Source organism: Panthera pardus, unplaced genomic scaffold (assembly GCF_024362965.1).
Source record: "Panthera pardus isolate Hobbes unplaced genomic scaffold, ASM2436296v1 HiC_scaffold_8, whole genome shotgun sequence".
NCBI lineage: Eukaryota > Metazoa > Chordata > Mammalia > Carnivora > Felidae > Panthera > Panthera pardus.
Window position 1 is genome coordinate 57,007,586 of NW_026527013.1, and position 24,475 is coordinate 57,032,060.

A 24,475-nucleotide genomic window follows, 5' to 3' on the forward strand; every position below is an offset into this window, starting at 1 on the left:
CCAGGCACTCTGCTGCCTGCTTTCATCCGTACCGTAGTTTTGTATTCTCATATCACTCTTGTCCAAGAGGAGGAAAGTGGCTCGGACGGCTTGTCACTTGCGCACGGTGACACCGTTAGTAAGCACAGGAGCAGGCACAGAAAACTACTTCTGTCTGGGTCCTAGTTGTGTGGTCTTTCTTTTCCTCCCAAACCTTCAGATTCACAGATTCTCCTAGGGGCAGAACCAGCGGCAGGCAACGCTTTTTTATTTATCGCATGGACTTGTTTATCCAAGTTCATTGGCTTGAATGTGCCACTCACCTTGGTGAGACGGCCAGAATAAAATGTTTGCATTAGAGTGTGGGAAATGCTACAATAACCTGGCAGGTTGTTTTGTAATCCTGCCCTCAAGAATTCTCATTGGCAGAAATCCCAGTAAAGTGATTAATAGTGACAAGCATGATTTGCTTAGATCTATTTAGTCTCGTTAATTTATTTTGAATAATTCATGCACATGATAGAAACTTCAAAAGGAACAACAACAAAAATCAAATGGTGAAATAGTCTTCTTTATTCCTCCTTCTTCCCAGCCTGCCAAATCTCTTCCCCAAGACAACTATTGTTTCCAGCTTATTGGGATTCCTTCCAAGGCTATTCTTGCATATAATCCATGTGTGGTTGAGAATTCCTCTTGTTAGGTAGCTTCATATATATATATATATACACACACACATACATGCATATATGTATATACACACATATATGCGTATATATACACATATATGTCTATGTACATGTACATAAATATATAGGTAGATGTATATTTTATTCTGATATAAAACCTATGAAGATCAGAACATTCTTGCCAGAATATTCAGAGAGAGGCACCAGGCTTCAATGCAAGCAAGCATTCACATTATGCTTGGGGATCTTATTGATAGAACGGAGATTTCAATTATTTTCATGGATGGAGACAGATACAGAGCCCTACACTTTCCTTAGTTACACATGTTTGAATCTTCTTAAATGTCAAGGGCTTACTCTCTAGGACTGTTGAATGGTAACCCAGCTAGGGGTTCCCCTCACACTCTCCTGTACTGGATCCCCTGTTTCCTGAGTGTCATGTCCTTTTTTGTGGTCTGTTCCTCGCTTTGATAGAGCATATCCTCCAGTAGCTTCCTGAAAAAGGATGCACACATGGGAGATCAATTATTTGAACCTTTGCACGTCTGAAAATGGCTTTTTGTTGGGGGGGGCACCTGGGTGGCTTAGTTGGTTAAGCACCTGACTCTTGATTTCGGCTCAGGTCATGATCTCAATGGTTTGTGAGTTTGAGCCCCGTGTTGGCCCCTGCACTGACAGTGCAGAGCCTGCTTGGGATTCTCTCTCCCTCTCTCTCTGCCCGCCTCCTCAAAATAAATAAATACACAAGAAAGAAAGAAAGAAAGAAAGAAAGAAAGAAAGAAAGAAAGAAAGAAAGAGAAAGAAGGAAAGAAAATGCCTTTTTTTCCCCTTACTTTACTGAGAAATTAACTTTCAGATTACTGCCAGGATCAGGGAGAGGCAGTTGCCCAAGCAGATTTGGAAAAGGCCCAATTTGACTCTTCCCAAACACCTTTTACCCAACCCTCCATATTATAGCCACTCCTTACCCCCATTTCAGGAGATACTGGACTTTCCAGTTCCTGAGCTTTTGAGAAATCTATGGTATAAAGATTGCTTCTCAGCTGTCTCCACTGCCAGCTGAGGGTTTGGCTATCTGTGAAGTCACTTTTGACTTGTCCATCTGCTTTCCAGCTTCCAGATTGTTAGTGTATTGTCTCCTCTCCTGTTCTCTTCAAGACGAAGGATTTATCTCCGGTGCTGTTGTTGTGAAAACACTTATTCCGGTTTTAGTGGGAAGGGAGCAAATATAGATGGACGTGTGCAACCTGCCCCTTGCCCAGAACTCCAGCCTGACGTTTTGATTTGTGTATTTTGAGTTTTGAGTTTTGTGCATTGAAAAAGATGGCTAGGATGTATTTGCTATGTTCCTGCCTTGCCTTTTTCCACAAAGGATTTTGTAGTGGGAGTGTTATTTTGGACAGTGTTTAAATCTCGTTCCTCAAAAATGTTTCTGACCCCATTATGGTATATTGTTGGTAAACTTAGGACTCATCAGAGACATTCGGGTAGTTCTTTTGCTCCAAAAGTCGAACTTTAGAGCGTGCTGAGAAGCACCTAGCTGCTTCTGTGTGTTAAGAAACACATTGCCAGCCAGGACACCGTTGGGTTTTTCAAGGTATTTGCATTTCTTGCTGTTCAGAAACCAAGTATTCATGCTTTTCAGTTGTTCATAGTATTTCCTTGGGTCCTGTAGCCTTGCCTGGCATCAAAGCCATAGCAAGGGAAAGGTGTTTTGTTTTTTTTTAATGGTTATTTATTTTTGAGAGAGAGAGAGACAGAGCGTGAGCAGGGGAGGGGCAGAGAGAGAGGGAGACAGAATCTGAAGCAGGCTCCAGGCTCCGAGCTGTCAGCATAGAGCCCGACGTGGGGCCCGAGCCCCCGCACCGTGAGATCACGACTGGAGCCGAAGTCAGACGCCCCACCGACTGAGCCACCCAGGTGCCCCAGTAACAAGGGAAAGGTTTTGAAGGAGAAACAACACTGCATCACCTTTGGGTCTACAATCCATCCTTTACCCCACAGTCCTCCTTACTTTTTGAGTTAAAACCCATTTCACACATTTGGAACTCAGGCTAAATTCATTATCCTTAACACCCATAAGGGGATCATGTATTTTACAACACCCGATAATGTAAGTTTACAATTACCTTTTACTCCCCTAGAAATCATTTTGGTAAGAGGCGCCTGGCTGGCTCAGTCGGTGGAGCATGAGATTCTTCTTGACCTTGGGGTCGTGACTTCGAGCCCCACATTGGGGGTCGAGTTTATGTAATAAAGAAACTTTTTCTTTTTGAATTTTGGGATCCACAGAAAAAAATGTTGGTGACTGAATACTGCTTTCTCTCCCTGGCTGAATTCATACACTTAACTGGGCTTTGTGTTCAAGGCAGGGAGGTATTTACTCATTCACGTGTGGTGGACACTGAGAAGACACAAGTCTTCATTCTAGGGAATATTTCTTGGTAGATGGCACCCCAAATGGCCTTTTCACTGTGACTTGGAAGTCAGACCCGGATGTCTGACACCTTTGGCTGGACATCCTGAAACCCACTGTTACAACGCCATTTGCAGGTGAAAGCTCAGAGCAGAGCTGTTTGCAGGGATGCTGGCCACTTACAGTTGATAGACCACAATCTGGCCAGCCGTTGAGTGTTGGATGTTCAGGAAAACAGGGGGAAAAAACCTATTAATTACAACGTATTACAGGGGAAAATGTAAAATTGGCTCCTCAGATGAGTTTCATGGAGTTCTCTCTCCTATAAATTACAGCTGGAGGAAAAATGAATCCAAATAAATGCCGAGTTCTATTAAATGATTAAGAGAAGTAATTGTCTTTAAAAGGGAACAGATACAGTTCCCTTTTCCAATAACTTTTTATTTCATGCCAAATCTCCGCAGTCCTGTACTCTGCATTTACAACCTCTAGGAACAACTGGGAGGAGTTTTTCACACACGTCATTCCTCTGATGGCGTGTGAATATACACTCCAGATCCTTCTAGGGGGCAGACAGGGTAGAAATGATAAATGAACAAACGTGGAGGACAGAGCTGATTATCAATTCTCTGCATCGAAAATCACATCGTCTGCTAGGTATTTTATGGAGCTTTAACGTGGAGCAAACTCTTTATCAACTCGTGCTGAGTGAGCATTGAAAGCTTTTTGAAATGCAGGCACTGGTTTGGGAGCCTGAACAGCCTCTGCCTTCTGTGCTCAGTGGGTGAACCATTAAAATGAATTCCCCACATCGCACTTCATTATCTGGTTTGCAGTCCCACGGTCACTGGCTCAGAGGATTACAGAAAATATTGTTGTTAGCGCTGAGTGCTAACTGCCGTTGCTGCAGCCCCAGGGTTTTCTGGAAAGAGGTTGGCTGTCGCCCTTGCTGACAGTGACCTGCTGTGTGTCCTGCTTCCACTGCAGCAGGCAGCAGGGTGATGAGCTACGCTTTCCCAAATATGTTTCCCGGTATTTATTTGTTCGAGTTGAAGAGGAACACAGTGGTCCTCCCTTATCCACAGGGGATGTGTTCCGAGACATTTAGTGGATGCCTGAAACTGCAGATTGTACCAAACCCTATGTATATATATATATGTGTGTGTGTGTGTGTGTGTATGTATATACATATATATATATGTGTGTGTATATATATATATATATATATATATATATATATATATAGCTTTTTTCCATAGACATGCATGTCTATGATAAAGTTTAATTTATCAATTAGGTACCCTAAGGGATTAACAACTATAGAGCAATTTTGGCAATATACTGTAATACAAGTTATGTGTTCTCTCTCTCAAAATATCTTTTTTTATGTTTATTTTGAGAGAGAGAGCGCGCGAGCATGAGCGGGGCAGGGGCAGAAAAGGGGACAGAAGCTGAAGTGGGTTCTGTGCTGACAGCAGACGGCCCGACGCAGGGCTCAAACTCACAAACTCTGAGATCATGAGCCGAAGTTGGACACCCAATGGACTGAGCCACCCAGGCCCCCTCAAGTTGTCTTCTTGTGACGATGTGAGATGGTAAGATGCCACGCGATGAGATGAAGTCGAGGGAACGACGTAGGCATTGTGCCGTAGCATTAGGCTACTAGTGACCTTCTGAATGTACATCAGAAGGAGGATCTGATGCTTCTGGACTGCAGTTGACCATGGGGAACTGAAACCATAGAGAGCAAAACCGCGGATGGGGGTGCTGGGCGACGACAGTCCTCCATAATATAGTCCCTTTAGCCAGGACTGGCATTGCATTTTCTTTATGTGTAGTTTCCCATGAGTTAAGGTTTTTCCATGCTGGCTCTGCCTCCTCACCATCTCGAAATGCGATTTCACTCTCCTGGCTCTTGTGCAGATACAGAAGATCCCAGTGGGTTAATGCGAATACCTGGTTCTTACTTGCAGCAATTGCTTCGAGAATTCTAACACTTTCAACACAGCTTTGTGTTGCTTTACACAGTTTTCATGCTGTAATAGTGGGGGCCACATGCTCTAGAACTTGGACCTTAGGCTGTTTTGGCTTTTGAAACACAAGAGAAAATCAAAAGTACTTTGGTTTCGTTGTTAGTGCTCTTGATACTTCAGCTCTCCCGAGGTTTTGAAAAGATCATTAGGATCAAGTCTGAACTGGGGCGCCTGGGTGGCTCAGTCGGCTAAGCATCCGACTTCAGCTCAGGTCATGATCTTACAGTTTGTGGGTTCGAGCCCCGCGTCAGGCTCTGTGCTGACAGCTCAGAGCCTGGAGTCTGCTTCGGATTCTGTATCTCCCTCTCTCTCTGCTCCTCCCCTGCTCACACGCTGTCTGTCTGTCTGTCTCTCTCTCTCAAAAATAAATAAATATAAAAAATTTTTAAATTTCCAGGTGCCTGGGTGGCTCAGTCGGTTAGGTGTCTGACTTCAGCTCAGGTCATGATCTCTCGGTTCATGAGTTCAAGCCCCACGTCAGGCTCTGTGCTGACAGCTCAGAGCCTGGAGCCTGCTTCAATTCTGTGTCTCCCTCTCTCTGCTCCTCCCCAACTCACGCTCTGTCACTCGCTCTCTCTCAAAAATAAAAAAAGATTTTAAAAAATTTTTTAAAAAAGGATCAAGTCTGAACTTAAAAGCCTCTATTTTTGGACTTTTTTTCCTTTTTAGCGGGATTGCTAGATTCTGAAATATAGGGTGGGTGGAACGAGAAGAGAAGCCAATGTTAATCTATTTAATCTTATTTAAAAATACATCCTTTTTATTGACTTCATTATTTTATGAAGGAGGAAGAAACTGAGATCCTGTGATATGTCTTGCCTAAGGTGCAATGGCAGTGATGGCAATGATGGAGAGGGAAGAACAGGATAACGTGTCTTGTCTGCTAGGCAGAAAGATTCCTTAGATAAATCCAAAATATTGAGACTGGGGCGCCTGGGTGGCTCAGTCGGTTGAGCATCCGACTCTTGATTTCAGTTCAGGTCATGATTTCACAGCTTGTAAGTTCAAGCCCCATATTGGGCTCCAAGCTGACAGTGGGGAGCCGGCTTGGGATTCCCTGTCCCTCTCTCTCTCTCTCTCTCAAAATAAATACGCTTAAAAAAAAAAAAAGAGTTTCAGAATATTCAGACTGATGGTTCCACCTGAGAAGGAATAGCACATGCATACGACGAGAACCTGGGTACCAGGTGCTGCACTTGCCCTCCAATGCAATCTTGACCTAAAGGTCCTGTCGCCTTGGATGAGTTGGCAGGGGTGGAGAGTGAGAGACGACCTGATGGGGCTCCTGACCTTATCTGTTAGACTCATTTGGCCATATTTCAGGTCAATCAGTAATGGGGGAAAAGAGCACAAAGAAAGAGGGCTACGCGTCTCTCTTGACCTCGCCTCCCCCTTTCATCTCAGGAAGACGGCAGAGGAAGAGGGACAAGAAGACGCGGGATCAGGAGGTGGTTAGAGAGGCCCCGAGTCTGGCTTCGCTATTTAGGGCTGTGTGACCTTTCAGTATGTTGTCGCGCTTGTAAAATGGACATAAAGTAACAACGCTGAACGCCCAGGCGGGTTTGGAGAATTCAATAACACAGCACAGGTGAAGTACATGAAACAGTGTCTGGCACAAAAAAGCGCTAAGGGGGCACCTGGGTGGCTCAGTCGGTTGGGCGTCCGACTTCAGCTTGGGTCACGATCTCGCAGTCCATGAGTTCGAGCCCCGCGTCGGGCTCTGGGCTGATGGCTCAGAGCCTGGAGCCTGCTTCCGATTTTGTGTCTCCCTCTCTCTCTGCCCCTCCCCCGTTCATGCTCTGTCTCTGTCTCAAAAAAAAAAAAAAAAAAAAAAAAAGCGCTAAGTATTAGCTGCTACTATCACGGTCTTTGAGGCACTGTCTCCAGTGACCAAGACGGGGCTTAATAATACCAGTGTGGTTGCCTGGGACTCAATTACTGTGTCTGATGAATGTGATGGGCTCTTGGAATGATGGCTGTGTTTATGCTGTACCTTACCGTACTTCAGTGTTTTCTTTGAAACTTGGGAGGTATTTTTGTCAACACTGGTTGCCATAACAAATAAACCCCGAAATGTCAGTGGCTTACTACAACGGCTATCTCTTGCTCGTGTAACAGTTCAACATGGGTGTCCCTATTCTGTGGCTGGCTGTTCTCCATATGGTTGATTCAAAGACCTAGGCCCCTTCCGTCTTGTGCTGCTGTCCCTGGGGCCTAGAGCCCCCAGCTTCCAGCTGGTAGAAGAGAGGATGTTTTCATTTCTTAAAACAACAGAAGTCACACATCACTTCCATTCACACTGGGTTGGTGCGAACGTCATTCTGGATGCAGGGGGCCGGGGGAACGTAGTCCCAGGCTGGCAGCTGCCTTGCACTGACAACTGGATGCTAAGGATGTGGCAGGCTTTTGGGGCCACTTTTTTGGCTAATGCACCGCTTCCAAGTCGTAGGCAATATGGTTGAGGCTCCGAGGCGAATCCCACAGCCGGCAAGTGACAGAGTTGGGGCTCGGTCTCTCTTGAAGCCTCGTGTTGTTCTCACATCTTGCGTCTCTCCTCTACCTATACCACAGGCTGTGCTGTCAAGTCTAAGGGGATTCCCCAAAATGTTTAACTGTGCCAGGCTCCTATCATTTACGAAACTATTGATTCCAAACCGCAGCGAAAGCTGTGGGCGTATGGGTTCTAAGACACAGCCTCAGTCCTGCAGTCACTATTAGGCCCTACTTATGTCTAAAAACCCTGTGTACCAAGGATCACATGTCTCATATTAGTCTGTGAGGGCTGCTCTAATAAAAACCACACACTAAGAAGAAGAAGTTCGGCCTCAAAATTGGAGTGTCAGTTCCTGCTTGAGTTTCCAAGTGTGTTGCATGCCTACAGTTTGACTCGCCAGTCCCTACAATCATGGAAGTCAAGGCTTTGACATAAACCTCTCAACATATATTTTAAAGAAAGAAAAGAACTGCAGACCAGGTGGCTTAAACAATCCATGGTCTTGTAGTTCTGGAGGCTAGAAATCCAAGATCAAGGTGTCAGCAGGGTTGGTCCCTTCTGGGGGCTGAAAAGAAAATCTGCCCCAAGCTTGTATCCAGCTTCTTGTGGGTTGCTGGCAATCTCTGGTGTTTCTTGGCTTATGGAAATGTCAACCCAGTCTGGGTCTCCATTCTCACATGGGGTTCTCCTAAGGGCACCAGTCATATTCGATTAGGGGTCACACTGCTCTAGTGTGACTCATCCTAACTTAGCTAATTACATCAGCAACAGAATACAACAGGAAGTCCTCTTTCCAAATTAGGTCATATTCTTCGGTACTAGAGGGTAGGACTTCAACAAATGAATCTTGGGGGTACACAATTCAACTCGTAACACTCTATTACCTTTGTGGCTTTTAAACCAATGACTTCCTTATTTCTGTAAGAACTAATGTATCCCAAATGGGAACAAATATACATCAAAAAGGGAGTAGCCCCTACTAGGGGCGCATGGGTGGCTCAATCCGTTAAGCCTCCGACTTCAGCTCAGGTCATGATCTCCCGGTTCGTGGGAGCCTTCTATATATTTAGGAGCCTGCCCAGATTCTGTGTCTCTAAGTAACACAGATTGCATTAGATACTTGCAAAGATTTTGCAACCGGAAACGTTTTTGAGCTCTTTTCCCCTGATGTTGTGTCATCAAGTCAACCTTTTATTGGGCCGGGCCGGCAAAGCACGCTGAGACCGACTGCGATTTCCCACTCTTCTCCAGGAGTTCACAGGGTGGCGGCAGAAAGCGTTTTCCAATACTGTGTCAATGCCAGAATCAGGGTACAAGCACAAACAAGAAATGTTCCTGGAGGAGGCTGACTTAAAACCACGAGGGTGCCCACGAGGGTCAGGCAGGCATCGCTGCGCAAGGACCTGGGGTGCCACGGGGCTGCTGGCCCTCCTCCCTGGGCCCCATGGCCTTGCCGGTCCCTTCCAAGTGTACACACCCCTTCTCGGTTCCCTCTGGAGCTTCTCTTCCTCCGCCTGCCTTTTAAGTTGCTGTTTCCCAGGGAGAGTTTTGTGACTCAGGATTATATCCAGACCCCTTTCTGGCAGAACAAGCTTTTTATTTTCCTCTTGCAAAATAAGGATATGTAACATACACGAAAGCCACGAATCAAAAGGAATCCACCATTCACTTTTTTAAAAAACATTACGCCTACTGAGCTCCCCCCCAGAGATAAACCAATACTGTAAATTCCTCCCGCCCCATTTCCTTTTCTTTCGCTATGCGGCGTCCTCAGCGCCACAACTGGCGAGAAGGAGCTGGGCGTCCCTGAGAAGTTTCCCCCGGCTGGCAGGGACGCAACCACCCACCGGCATTTGAAAACAAACACTTCGCAGCAGCCCCTCCAAGCCGACCACGAAGCCGCCAACACGGCAGCAACCCCACCCCCTGCGACCTCCCCCTACCTCCCTGGCGGAGGCCGCGCAAGCGCAGAGGCGGCGGGCGGGGCGGTGCAGACCGGCGGCTGGGCTCAGGCCGGTGACGTCATCCGGCGGCGCGAGCCGCGTGCACGTGACCGGGGCTCCAAAAAGGAGGCCTCCACCGCGGGGGTGGCGCGGTCGACTTCAGCAGCATGAGTGCGGTGGCGCTCCTCTTGCGCAGGGCGGCGGCGGCGCGTGCCTGCCGGGCCCTGGTGGCCTTCGCAACGAGCCGGCGCCTGCTGCGCACTAGTCCGCCGAGCGGGGCTTTCGCCAAGGAGCTCTTCCTGGGCAAAATCGAGAAGGTAACGCCGAGCCCTGGTCGACCCTTGAGCTCTTGCCTCTCGCTTTTTGCCCTTTAGCAGAAAAGAGGGGTCGGAGTGAGTGAGAGTCCCCATACCTGGCTGACATATATACCCGTCGGGGCGGCGGGGGTGGAGGGGCGTACTAAAGTTCCCAAGTTCCTGAGCTCCGCTGGAACCTTTCCAGGGAGAGGGAAGAGTCCCGGGGACGGGGTCCTGAGAATCCATCTGTGATTGTGACGTATATTCCAGCTAATTCTTGTTAGCTCAATTTGGGAAACCCTAGGCGAGGTGGTCACTCGACTCGGCGTTCTGGCCCCGGAATGTGCGGTGCTTCCTATCTGATTCCTAAAACACAGCTCAGACCCTGGCGCTCTTCTGTCCTCTTCCAGGGGCCCCTTAGCTTTCACAGCTTGAGTTCCAGCGCGTCCCTCTGTCACTCAGGCTCCCCGGCAGTCTGGCTTCAAGTTGCCTTCCCCATCCCTTCCCTTCCATAGGTCGTACAACCCTGTCAGTAGTAACAGCTACATTATCAATCTTATGGATTTGACCTTGGTCCTTGGTCCTGTAACTTTGAGCCTCAGTGCTTTCAGCCTTAAAGTGGAGCTAGTGATGTGTGCTGTCTCACACAGATGTGTTGTAAAGTGACATTTGTAGTGTGTGGAAATGCTTTGTAAACTGTCAGGTACCGTGCTGATGGAAGAGGCAGCAGGGTAGGTAATTAATGCCGGCTTCACTCACCACTTGGATTAGTCACTTCACTTTCCCGTGCCTGAGTGTGCTAATCTACAAAATAGTAGAAGTAGTACTTGCCCACTCCTAAAAGTGCAGTGTAAAGCAGACATTTGTGTCAAATGCTTTGAGGTAGGCTGAAATGTTGGCTGATACTGTATTATTTAAAGTTACTCCCTGGTGTTTTCTTTTAGAGTGTTCCTCTAATCAGGCATTACAGTTGCAGAAGCTGAAATTCAGAGTGGTTTGCCCTGCTAGGAAATACAAACCCAGGTTTTAACATTTGAGAAACCATTTTTCCCAGAACCTGGGGCCATTGGGCACTCAGCCCTGGGATGTCATGCCTTCCAGCACATGAGTGAAAAAACCCCGAATCTTTCATGCATCTCTTTCTCAAAGCCTCTTGCACCACCTCCCCTGTCTTCACACCCACCTGTCAACTTTGCTTCTTGTTTCACTGAGAAAGTACATACAGTCGGGTGAGAACCTCCACCACGTTTACTCCTCTTCCCCACACATGCCCACACGGTCTACACTCTTACTGTGGACGAACTATCTACTCTTGGCAAAGACCAACCTCATCACTAGATCCCCTGCCTTCTCACCTACTCAGGGGCATTCATTGATCCAGTAATTCTCTCCTTTCTCATCTACATCAGTGATTGTTTCCTCTCTGCTGCGTCTTGCCCCCATACCATTCAGGCTTCTGTCCTTAACAATCTGCTAAAACTGCTCTCCTGCAAGATCAGTGGTGACCTCCCTGTTGTCAAATCTAGTGATATTTTCTCATCTTACTTGACCCATCTCTGGGATTTGACACAGTTCATCACTCCTGGCTTCTAAAAAAAAAAAAAAAAAAAAAAAAAAAATCTCTTCTGGCTTTTCTGTTTACTTTGTTGGCTAATGCTTCTCTGTCGCTTGCTCCTTACCCCATAAACAGTGGCCAGTCTGACTAGCCCAGTCAGAGTTGGGAATTTTTTTTTCTTTTTGTCTAGGTTTTTAATTTTAGTTCCAGTATAGTTAACATGCGGTGTTATGTTAGTTTCAAGTGTACAATACAGTGATTCAGCAGTTCTGATCATTACTCAGTTCTCATCATGGTAAATGTACACTTTAATTCCCATCACCTATTTTAACCATCCCCCCTACCTACCTCCCCTGTAGTAACCATCCGTTTAGTCTCTGTAGTTCAGAGTCTTTTTCTTAGTTTGCGTCTTTCTCTTGTTTCCCTTTGCTCGTTTGTTTTGTTTCTTAAATTCCACAGGAGTGAAATCATATGGCATTTGTCTTTCTCTGGCTTATTTCACTTAGCATAATACTCTCTAGCTCCATCCATGTTGCCAATGGCAAGATTTCATTTTTTATGGGTGAATAATATTTCATTGTACACTTATGCCACATCTTTTTCCATTCAACTATCGATGGGCATTTGGGCTGCTTCCATAAGTTGGCCATTGTAAGTAATGCTGCAATAAATACAGGGTTGTGTGTATCTTTTTGAATTAGTGTTTTTGTATATTTTGGGTAAATCCCCAGTAGTTCGATTACTGGATTGTAGGGTGGTCCTATTTTTAACCTCTTTTTTTTTTTTTTTTTAAAGTAATCTCTATACCAAATGTGGGCTTGAATTCATGACCCCAGGTCACGAGTCAGATGCTCTACCAACAGAGTCAGCCAGGCTTCCCTAACTTTTTATTTTTTTATTTTATTTTTTTTAATTACAGTATAGTTAACATAACACTGTTATATTAGTTTCAGGTGTATCTTTTTTCTTTTTTTTAATTGAAGTATAGTTGACACACAACATTACATTAGTTGCAGGTATACAACATAGTGATTTGACAAGTCTATATTTAGGCTCGTCACAAGTGTAGCTGCCATCTGTCACCATACAACAGTGTTAGAATACCATTGACCATGTTCCCTTTGCTGTACCTTTCATCCCTGGAAACTTGTACCTCCCACTCCTCTTCACCTATTTGGCCCGTTCTCCTACCTCCTTCTCTGGCACCCTTTAGTTCTCTGTACTTATGGGTCTGTTTTTCAGAGTTGGAGTTTTCTGAGACTCCGTCTATAGACTTCTCTTTTTATCCACAATTCTTCCTTTAATCTAATTTAGTATTATGGCTTTAAATACTGTCAGTATCCTGGGGTGCCTGGGTGGCTCAGTTGGTAAGTGTCAGACTTCAGCTCAGGTCATGATCTCACGGTTCGTGAGTTTGAGCCCCGCATCGGGCTCTGTACTGACAGCTCAGAGCCTGGACTCTGCTTCAGATTCTGTGTCTCCCTCTCTCTCTGCTCCTACACCACTCACTCTCTCTTACAAAAATAAATAAACATTAAAAAAAAAATTAAATACTGTCAATATCCTGGTGACTCAGATCTATTTCTCCAGCTCAGACTTACTGACCTCCAGGCTCTTGACCTCTGCCTTTATACTCAAAAGCTCCACTTAGATGTCTAATATGCACCTCAGATTTAGCATACTAAAATTGAGTTCCTGGTCTTTCCACCCAATCTTATTCCTCCCACCAGTCCTCTTTATCATAGATGGTGGGGCCTCTGTTCCACTTGTTCAGGCCAAACGCCTGGAGTCTCCTTTGATGCCTCTTATTCTCGTAATCCACATCTAAGCCAACAGCAAATCCTGTTTTCTCTACTTTCGGGATATATTTAGAATGTGACCACTTTTAAGCCCTTCCACTGCTACTGCCCTGATTCAGGCCAACCTCCTCTCTCACAGCATCATTGGGGTTTGAGCAGAAACATGGCATCTGAGATGCTAAGAATCTCAGAAGAGAGAAAAACCTTCAAGATTCTCTACGCCTGTAGCTGTCACACTGCCCGCAGTTTGACCCTTGCTATTCAAGGAAGCATCCCAGCGGCTACTGCAGGGACCAGTGGAGAGTCGAATGGGAGGCGTGTGGGTGACCTCCCCATCCCCCACCACAGCAGCTTCGCTTTTACCTGTTTTTCATATTTGGCTTCTGTAGTAGATTTATTTGAAAAACAGGTTCCACTGCTTTAAGAATGTTAAAACTGCTGAATAGAAATTAAGCCTAACATCTATAAGGCACCCCATTAGGTTTTTGAACTTTGCTATCAGAGATCTGTTCTTAAATGCACTTGAGATCTCTCTTCCTGTAGCAGTCCTACAAATCCAAATCCAAAGGGTTTTGGTTATAGGTGCGGCCGGTTAGCTCAGGCTGTTCTCTTGCTCACTGGCACAAGCACTGAATAATCTTCCTCTAGCACAGCCTAATGCACAAGGCCCACAGGAACTAATGAGGCTGTGAAGGGCCTGGGTTGAGCCTCTAGATGCTCTGCTAAGCATCCGGTTTTGTTCTGAGACGATGAAAATCTCAGCGTATTTTCCTTCTAGACCATCTTGAGGGCAGAGTAAGGGATGGCCTGGGGGTGGGGGACAGGAATTCCTTTAAGTCTGCTGTCATTTTTGGATAGGGATCCACCACAAGCCTGGAATCATGGGTCCTGAGAGGAGAGAACAGACCTGGGAGCATGTTACTAGAGCGGACAGGCTTCAGTGGCTGATGAGCCACACGAGAGACTGGAGGGGGAAGATTGAGGACTCCTCTGCTTTGAAGACCTTTCTTGAACACTTGGTGGGAGGTGCCGTGAGGAGAGGCAGGGCTCCTGGAGGCTGGCAGCCTGTGATCGGCGACCTCACTTCTCAAGTCCCAAGTACTTGCGCTATGCTGGCAGCTGAGGGGTAGCAGGAGCCCAGAAAGCCAGAGGGGCTAAGAGCACAGCAGGAGGTTTTAGGCAATATATGGTGACGACCCAGTGAGGAATCCTAGACCGGCCGGAAACATTGGGCACTTGACAGTTTGAGACAGAGACTTGAAGCTCAGAGCAGAGCCAGTATCTCATATGGATAATCAGTTACTTTGGGTTCCAGGATACACCTTGTCTCTTGAGAGCCTCATCTTCTGAAGTGTCCTCTGTAACAGAGGAGAAACTGACACTGAGAAAGGCCAAGTCGCACATGTAAGTGGCAGAGCCGGAGTTGAATTCAGGCTGATTTGGCTCAACCTGCAGTGGCCCTCCCTACAGGTAGCAGGTGTTCAAACAGGAGGGATGGAGGCTGGCGTACGCAGCCGGGTGAGAACCTGGCGGGATGCGCGGCCTTGTCACCACAGTGTATTCTTGTCGGCATAACATCTTTGAACTCACAAAATAACCAGTGTAGAATTTTACGTATCGGTAGAGAGCTTTCCCGTCTATTCCTTTTCACAATCCTCGCGACACCATTGAGTAAATACTACCTGCATGTTATGGATGGCATAGGAAGAGGTGAAGGGGGTTGGCTAAGACCACCCAGTTAGCAGGCTGCAAAGCAGGGAACAAAACCCAAGGCTTTGAAGTGTTGGGGCCCTTTGCTTTGTGGGACACTCCACGTAACTTGTTGCTGATTGGGAAAGCAGATCCAAATCCAGAATAAACCTGCTCAAGTTGGAGGGAGGATCTCCATGGCTGGTGGAGTCCTGCGCACAACTCCTGTTCTAGAATTTGCATTCTGACTTCTTCAGTGAGTAAGGCCCCGCCTACTGGACACAGAATCTACCAACTGTTTCCTACCTCTGCCTTTTTTTTTTTTTTTTGAGAGCGAGGTGGGGAGGGTGGAGCAGAGAGAGAGCATGAGAATCTCCAGCAGGCTCCACACTCCGTGCAGGATCATGGCCTGAGCCAAAAGAGTCAGAGTCCAACCAACTGAGCCACCCCGGTGCCCTGTTTCCTCCCCTTTTGACTGACATTACCACTCTGGGAGGTTGTTAACAATTAAATTTTTAGTCAATGTTTATCATTTTTAGAAAGAAGTTTTCCCATTTCCAGAAGTTAGCCAAGATGAACTTAATGAAATCAATCAGTTTGTGGGACCTGTAGAAAAATTCTTCACTGAAGAGGGTATGTATGATCTTTATCGTTACTCATTTCCATTTTAAGGATGGTTGTTTAGATATTTACATTAGAAGCAATACTCATATGGGAGCTGTCTTGAATATCATTAATCATGGAGAAATAATATCTATTGATAATATTTTGCTTTAAGAATCATCCCAGTTTATAAATGCTATTTAATTACAAGGCATCTAGTTTAGTGCTTCTCGATGTTTCTGTGATGAAGGATCACTGTTAAACATTTCCAAACTGTTGCAGAACAACACTTTCGTAAACTATAATAAAATGAACAACTAGAAAAATGAAAAGAAAAATAACCAAAGATCTATAGAATATAAATCCATTGATCATGTGCTTGGTTGTGTGGCAATATAAAAATGCTGTAAATGTTTTTAAAGATTTACTCTCTCATTAGGAACCGGGAATAGTCCGGCAGCCTGCAGAGCTCAGGTTTTGAGGGCCCCAGTACAGCCTGCGGGATGCCTCCCTTAGAGCTGGCAGCCAGCCCTGGGATGGAGCTGCGGCCCCTCGGCGGACAGAGCTCTCTGGGGAGCTCAGTGATGATTCACACACAGCCGGGACTACCTCTCTAGCACTGAGGACTCCAGAGTTCTTTTTGATGTGGGTTTTCTCTAGGGACATGTGCCCTGCTAGAAGATCAAAACTGAGAAATTTAAAAATTACTGTGTTCATTTATTACTTTATTTAAAATTATGAAAAGCCCATTACATGTTAACAGAAATGATATTTTAAATGACAAATAATATTTCCTTTTTTAAGTTATTTTTTAATTTTTTAATTTTTTTTTTTTTTTTGAGAGCGAGAGCGCAAGCGGGAGAAAGGGGCAGAGTGGGAGAGAGAGAGGGAGAGAGGGGTAGAATCATAAGTAGGCTCAATGCTCAGCACAGAGCCCAGTGCAGGGCTTGATCCCACGACCCTGGTTTCATGACCTGAGCCAAAATCAAGAGTTGGATGCATGGGGCGCCTAGGTGGCTCAGTTGATTGAGTGTCCTTCGGCTCAGGTCACAATCTTGCAGTTCGTGAGTTCGAGCCCCGTGTCGAGCTCTGTGCTGACAGCTCGGAGCCTGGAGCCTGCTTCGGATTCTGTGTCTCCCTCTCTCTCTGCCCCTACCATGCTCACACACTGTCTCTTTCTCAAAGATAAACATTATTAAAAAAAAAAAAAAAAGTTGGATGCGCAACTGACTGAGCCACCCAGGTGCCCCTAATATTTAATTCCAAACAAATAAACAAACAAACAAAAATAGGAGTGGTATGGTTTTACAGTTTTACAGATCTTTTAAATATTTGGCTTATTGTTGTATGCAACAGATATCAGAATCTAACTGGAACCAGAATCCAGCTGGATTCCCAGAACTGTTTCTGCATTTAATCTATGACATATTTCATGTAGTCCTTGGAAAACCCCACTCTATACTCATGACAGAAATAGAATTAAAAAGGCAAAGAAAATTTTACCATTGCTAAAATAGCTTTGGCCCTGTGGACTCCCTGGAAGCGTCTTAGTCCTCCCCTCTCCACCGCCCCCCCACACACACACACATTTTGAGAAATTTTATATCACTAAGTGTTGTTACGTTGCTAGTTTTAAAAGTTGCTTAGTTGTGTATAAATATCTTTTATTTAGAAATACTTCTGTTTTTGGTTTAGTGATTATCTTCTTGTATCTTTTCTTAGTTCCTTGCTCTTTTACTTAAACTTTTACTATGTGATTTGTCAGGGTTTTCATAAGCTTTATGGAGGTGTAATTTGCACATATTTAAAGGGTAATGTCTGATAAATTCTGATATATATGTACTCCCAAGGGAGCATCAATACAATTACGTTAATAAACCTATCCATTACCCCTCAAAGTTTTCTCATGCCCTTTTCATCCCCTCCTGTCCCCAGGCAACCAGTGATCTGATGTCTGTCGTAGATAAGTTTGCGTTTCCTGGAATTCTGTTTAAGTGGAATTCTACATTACGTATGTTTTCGTCTAGCTGCTTTCAGTATAACTTTTGAGTTTTCGTCTGTGTTGAGTGTACTAATAGTTCATCCCTTTTAATGCCACGTAGTATTTCTTTGTGTGGATATACCATAGTTTATTCATTCACCTATTAATTGACATCATGCATCCAGACTTTAGCTATCACAAAAGGTGTTGTGAGTGTTTTTCTATGAGTCTGGTGCACATATGCTCACATTTCTCTTGGGAAAATACGAGGGTGTGGAATGTCCGGATTACAAGATAGGTTCACATTTAACTTCATCTACCAAACTGTTTTCCACTGTGGTCACCACTTAACATTCCCACTAGTGGAGTATTACACTTGCCGTTGCTCCGCATTTTCACTGACACTTCATATGGTCTGTCTTCTATTTTAGCCGCTTTAGTGGGTGTCTTGTGGTACCTCATTGTGGCTATACTTTTCATTTCCCTGATCACTGATAATGTTAGGCATCTTATGTGCTTACCTGCAATCTGTGTATCTTTTTTGGTGAGATGTCTTCCAGATATTTTATACATTACAAAAAAAATGGGATTGTCTTACTGTTGAGTTATAAGAAGTCTTTATTCTCAGTGCTAGTTTTCTGCCCAATATCTGTTGAGCAAAGTTTTTCTCCTTCTAGTCTGTGGTTTGACTTTTCATTTTATCTTTTTTTTTTCTTTTTTTTAATTCATTTTTTTAACTTACATCCAAGTTAGTTAGCATATAGTGCAACAGCGATTTCAGGAGTAGGTTCCTTAATGCCCCTGACCCATTTGGCCCATCCCCCCTCCCACAACTCCTCCAGTAACCCTCTGTTTGTTCTCCATATTTAAGAGTTTCTTTTGTTTTGTCCCCCTCCCTGTTTTTATATTATTTTTGCTTCCCTTCCCTTGTGTTCATCTGTTCTGTGTCTTAAAGTCCTATGAGTGCAGTCATATGATATTTGGCGTTCTCTAATTTTGCTTAGCATAATACCCTCTAGTTCCATCCACGTAGTTGCAGGTGGCAAGATTTCATTCTTTTTGATTGCTGAGTAATACTCCTTTGTATATATGTACCACATCTTCTTTATCCATGCATCCATCGATGGACATTTGGGCTCTTTCCATACTTTGGCTATTGTCGATAGTGCTGCTATAAACATGGGGGTGCATGTGCCCCTTCCAAACAGCATCCCTGTATCCCTTGGATAAATACCTAGTAGTGCAATTGCTGGGTCGTAGGGTAGTTCTATTTTTAATTTTTTGAAGAACCTCTATGCTGTTTTCCAGAGTGGCTGCCCCAGTTTGCGTTCCCACCAGCAGTGCAAGAGATCCTCCTTCTCCGCATCCTCGCCAACATCTGTTGTTGCCTGAGTTGTTAATGTTAGCCATTCTGACTGGCGTGAGGTGGTATCTCATTGTGGTTTTGATTTGTATTTCCCTGATGATGAGAGATGTTGAGCATTTTTTCATGTGTCACTTGGCCATTTGGATGTCTTCTTTGGAGAAGTGTCTATTCCTCTCTTTTGCCCATTTCTTCACTGGATTGTTCGTTTTTTGGGTGTTGAGTTTGACAAGTTCTTTAGAGATTTTGGATACTAACCCTTTATCTGATACGTCATTTGCAAATATCTTCTCCCATTCTGTCGGTTGCCTTTTAGTTTTGCTGATTGTTTCCTTCGCTGTGCAGAAGCTTTTCATTTTGATGAGGTCCCAATAGTTCATTTTTGCTTTGGTTTCCCTTGCCTCTGGAGACATGTTGAGTAAGAAGTTGTTGCAGCCAAGATCGGCCTGCTTTCTCCTCAAAGATTTTGATGGCTTCCTGTCTTACATTGAGGTCTTTCATCCATTTTGAGTTTATTTTTGTCTATGGTGTAAGAAAGTGGTCCAGGTTCGGGGCGCCTGGGTGGCTCAGTCGGTTAAGCGGCCGACTTTGGCTCAGGTCATGATCTCACGGTCCGTGAGTTCGAGCCTCGCGTCAGGCTCTGTGCTGACAGCTCAGAGCCTGGAGCCTGTTTCAGATTCTGTGTCTCCCTCTCTCTCTGCCCCTCCCCTGTTCATGCTCTGTCTCTCTCTGTCTCAAAAATAAATAAGTGTTAAAAAAAAAAAATTAAAAAAAAAAAAAGTGGTCCAGGTTCATTTTTCTGCATGTTGCTGTCCAGTTTTCCCAGCACCACTTGCTGAAGAGACTGTCTTTATTCCATTAGATACTCCTTCCTGCTTTGTCAAAGATTAGTTGGCCATACGTTTGTGGGTCCATTTCTGGGTTCTCTGTTCTGTTCCATTGATCTGAGTGTCTGTTCTTGTGCCAGTACCATACTGTCTTAATGATTACAGCTTTGTAATACAGCTTGAAGTCCGGGATTGTGACCCCTCCTGTGTTGGTTTTCTTTTTGAAGATTGCTTTGGCTCTTTGGGGTCTTTTCTGGTTCCATACAAATTTTAGGATTGTTTGCTCTAGGTCTAGGAAGAATGCTGGTGTTATTTTGATAGGGATGGCATTGAATATGTAGATTGCTTTGGGTAGTGTTGACATTTTAACAATATTTGTTCTTCTTATCCAGGAGCATGGAATCTTTTTCCATTTTTTTGTGTCTTCTTCAGTTTCTTTCATAAGCTTTCTATAGTTTTCAGTGTAAAGATTTTTCACCTCTTTGGTTAGATTTATTCCTAGGTAGTTTATGGTTTTGGGTGCAATTGTAAATGAGATCGATTCCTTGATTTCTCTTTCTGTTGTTTCATTGTTGATGTATAGGAATGCAACCAATTTCTGTGCATTGATTTTGTATCCTGAAACTTTTCTGAATTCATGAATCAGTCTAGCAGTTTTTTGGTGGAATCTTTTGGGTTTTCCGTATAGAGTATCTGCAAAGAGGGAAAGTTTGACCTCCTCCTGGCCGATTTGGATGCCTTTTATTCCTTTGTGTTGTCTGATTGCTGAGGCTAAGACTTCCAATACTATGTTGGATAACAATGGCAAGAGTGGACATTCCTGTCTTATTCCTGACCTTAGGGGGAAAGCTCTCAGGTTTTCCCCATTGAGGATGATATTAGTATTGGGTCTTTCATACATGGCTTTTACGATCTTGAGGTGTAATCCTTCTATCCCTACTTTCTTGAGGGTTTTTATCAAGAAAGGATGTTGTATTTTGTCAGATGCTTTCTCTTCATGTATTGAGAGGATCATATGGTTCTTGTCCTTTCTTTTATTGACGTGATGAGTCACACTGATTGTTTTGTGGATATTGAACCAGCCTTGCATCCCAGGCATAAATCCCACTTGGTCGTGGTGGATAATTTTTAAAATGTATTGTTGGATATGGTTGGCTAATATCTTGTTGAGGATTTTTGCATCCATGTTCATCGGGGAAATTGGTGTGTAGTTCTCCTTTTTAGTGGGGTCTTGTCTGGTTTTGGAATCAAGGTAATGCTGGCCTCATAGAATAAGTTTGGAAATTTTCCTTCCATTTTTTTTTTTGGAACAGCTTCCAAAAAATAGGTATTAACTCTTCTTTAATTGTTTGGTAGAATTTCCCTGGAAAGCCATCTGGCCCTGAACTCTTGTTTTTTGGGAGATTTTTGATTACTAATTCAATTTCTTTACTGGTTGTGGGTCTGTTCAAATTTTCTATTTCTTCCTGTTTCAGTTTTGGTAGTCTATAGGTTTCTAGGAATTTGTCCATTTCTTCCAGATTGCCCATTTTACTGGTGTATAATTGCTCATAATATTCTCTTATTACTGTTTTTATTTCTGCTGTGTTGGTTGTGATCTCTTCTCTTTCATACTTGATTTTATTTATTTGGGCCCTTTCCTTCTTCTTTTTGATCAAACTGGCTAGTGGTTTATCAATTTTGTTCATTCTTTCAAAGGACCAGTTTCTGGTTTCATTGATCATTTTATCTTTTTGAAGAGCAAAAGTTGGGGCACCTTGGTAGCTCAGTCGGTTAAGCATCTGACTCTTGATTTTGGCTCAGGTCATTATCTCACAGTTCATGAGATCGAGCCCCTCATTGGGCTGTGCGTTGACAGCACAGAGCCTGCCTGGGATTCTCTCTGCCCTTTTCCCTCTCTCTGCCCCTCCCCCCCCTTAAAATAAATAAACTTTTAAAAAAAGAATAATATTTGTTAAGTAAAGAGCAAATGTTTTTAATATTGATTTAAGTACAATTTTATTTTCTTTTGTAGTTCATATTTTTTTTTTTATTTTATGTAAGAAATCTGCCAAACCTAAGGTCTTGGTGATTTCTGTCTATATTTACTTTAGAAGGCTTATATTTTTAAGTGTTAACATTCAGATTTATGACCCTTTTCCGGTTAATTTTATATATGATGTGAGGTAAAATTGGAGGATTTTTTGCATATGACTGTCCAATTGTTGCAGCAATATTTGCTGAAAAGATTATCCTTTCCCCATTTAATTCACTTGGTACCTTTGCCAAAATCAATTGACCAGAGAATTCTGGGACAATAGCAGAGTGGTAGGAAGCACCAGGAATCCTGTCTCCCCACCTGGACAACAGTGGCAGAATCTGTGTGATGTAACTGTTTTTGGAACTCTGGAGTCCATTTAATTTTGGTCAGTTAGCTCTGAGCACAGCTACCCATTCCCCACCCCAGCCCCAAAGTAGTCAGCTGTGCACTTGTTCCTGGAGCAGCTTGCACTCAGCTTGTGGGAGCCAGAGGAGACAAAAACACCTTGGCCGTCAGGTATTAGGGATCTGTGCTCTGATTGCTGCTTCTGATCACAGAGATACAGACCAAAAGGCAGAGACCATTTTTCCACCTTCTCTTATTGTTGCAAACCCTTACCCCTGTAGCGAAAGTGACAGTCAGGGGATGCTGTGTCTTTTCTTGTTCCCCCCACCCTTCATTTTTCTTTTTCCTCTTTTGGGAACCAGATTGAAGACCAGGACATTCAAAAGCAATCATATATACAGGGGGAATTAGAAAGTCACCACATATGCCCAGGGAAAGGCATAGACTCAGGAAGGACCTGAGAAGGCCTTAGATTTATACCTGGGGCTGATCACTGGCACTGTTTTAAAACAACAACAACAACAACAACAACAAAAAAACACAGTTTTTTAAAATCCAAACATCAAAAGTACAATCAACAAAAGCAAAAATCAACATATGGGACTGTAGCAAACTTAAAAACTTCCGCACAGCAAAAGAAACCATCACTTAAGAATTGGGAGAAAATATTTGCAAACCATATATTGGATAAGGGGTTAATATCTAAAATACGTAAAGAACTCTTACAACTCAGTAGCAAACTCAGGCAATCCAATTTAAAAAAGGGCAGAGGAACTAAATAGTCATTTTCCAGAGAAGACATACAGATGGCCAACAGGTACAAGGGGTGCCCAATGTGAGTAGTCATCAGGGAAAGTCAAATCAGAAGCACACTGAAGTATCAGCTCACACCTATTAGAACAGCTCTCATCAAGAAGATGAGATAAAAGTGTTGACACAGATGTAGAGAAAAGGGAATCCGTGTACCCTTTTGAAGGGAATGTGACTGTTTCAGACATCGTGGAAAACAACATAGTGGTTCCCCGAGTGAAAATACGGGGGCGCCTGAGTGGCTCGGTCTTTAAGCATCTGACTTCGGCTCAGGTCATGATCTCACGGTCCAGGAGTTTGAGCCTCACATCTGGTGAGCTCAAGCCCCAACTTCTCTCTCTCTGCCCCTCACTCACTTGTGCCCTCCCCTCTCCACCCCCCCCCCCAAAAAAAAAGAAAGAAAAAGAAAATAGAATTATGGAGCCACCTGGGTGGCTCAGTCGGTTAAGTGTCTGACTCTTGATCTCAGGTCAGGTCTTGATCTAAGGACTGTGGGTTCAAGCTCCATGCTGGGCTCTATGCTGGGCATTGAGCCTACCAAAAAAAAAAAAAAAAAAAAAATTACCAAAGGTTCCATCAGTTCTACCTCTGGGTATATATCCAAAGAAAACAGAAAATGAAAATTGGGTATCAGAAAGATGTGCATTCCCATTTTTATTGCAGCGTTAATCACAGTAGCCAAGCTGTGGAAACAACCTAAGTACCCATCAACTGATGAATAAAGTGTGAGTTATGTGCGTATATAAACACACACAAGCCTGCTGTTTGCAACAACATGAATAGACCTTGAGGACATCATGCTAGGTGAGATAAGCCAGAGAAAGACAAATACTGTAAAACATCACTTGGGGCGCCTGGGTGGCTCAATCGGTTAAGCGGCCGACTTCGGCTCAGGTCATGATCTCGCGGTCCGTGAGTTCAAGCCCCGCGTCGGGCTCTGTGCTGACAGCTCAGAGCCTGGAGCCTGTTTCAGATTCTGTGTCTCCCTCTCTCTGACCCTCCCCTGTTCATGCTCTGTCTCTCCCTCTCTCAAAAATAAATAAAACATTTTTAAAAAATTAAAAAAAAAAAGAAAAAACATCACTTACATGTGGAATCTAAAAAAGCCAAGCTCCTAAAAACAGTAGAATGGTAGTTACCAGGGGGTGACGGTACAGGAGAGATGTTTAAGGATACAAATTTGCAACTACTAGATAAATAAGTCTTTAGCAGTATAGTGATTATAGACAACAAAACTGTATTATAAACCCCAAATGTGCTAAGGCATAAGGTCTTACTCCCACCACAAAAAAGACATGAAAAATATATGATGCGATAGAAGCATTAGCTAAGGCTACAATGGCCATCTTATTGCAATATATAAATGTATCAAATTTAACATGTGGTATCCTTAAACTTTTAAAAAAATTTTTTTTAAAGCTTATTCATTTTTCAGAGGGACAGAACACAACAGGGGAGGGGAGAGAGAGAGGAAGACACAGAATCCAAAGCAGGCTCCAGGCTCCCAGCTGTCAGCACAGAGTGCAATACCGGGGCTCAAACCCATGAACCGTGAGATCATGAACTGAGCCAAAGTTGGACGCTTAACAGACTGAGCCACCCAGGTATCCCTAGTATCCTTAAATTTAGACAATGC

General features: G+C 44.0%; 1 protein-coding gene across 2 annotated transcripts in view; it reads left to right on the top strand.

Moving 5' to 3' along the window:
- Positions 1-9,662: 9,662 nt before the first annotated feature.
- Positions 9,663-24,475, top strand: part of ACAD9 (acyl-CoA dehydrogenase family member 9) — a 46,118-nt gene continuing 31,305 nt past the window's right edge. The window contains exons 1-2 of one of the 2 annotated variants that reach the window (XM_053897744.1): positions 9,663-9,868; positions 15,430-15,523. In XM_053897744.1, coding sequence (XP_053753719.1) covers positions 9,719-9,868; positions 15,430-15,523 — 244 coding nt within the window. In that variant the 5' untranslated portion in view covers positions 9,663-9,718. The remainder of the gene's footprint in view (positions 9,869-15,429; positions 15,524-24,475) is intronic. The other variant, XM_053897745.1, reaches the window with a different exon arrangement.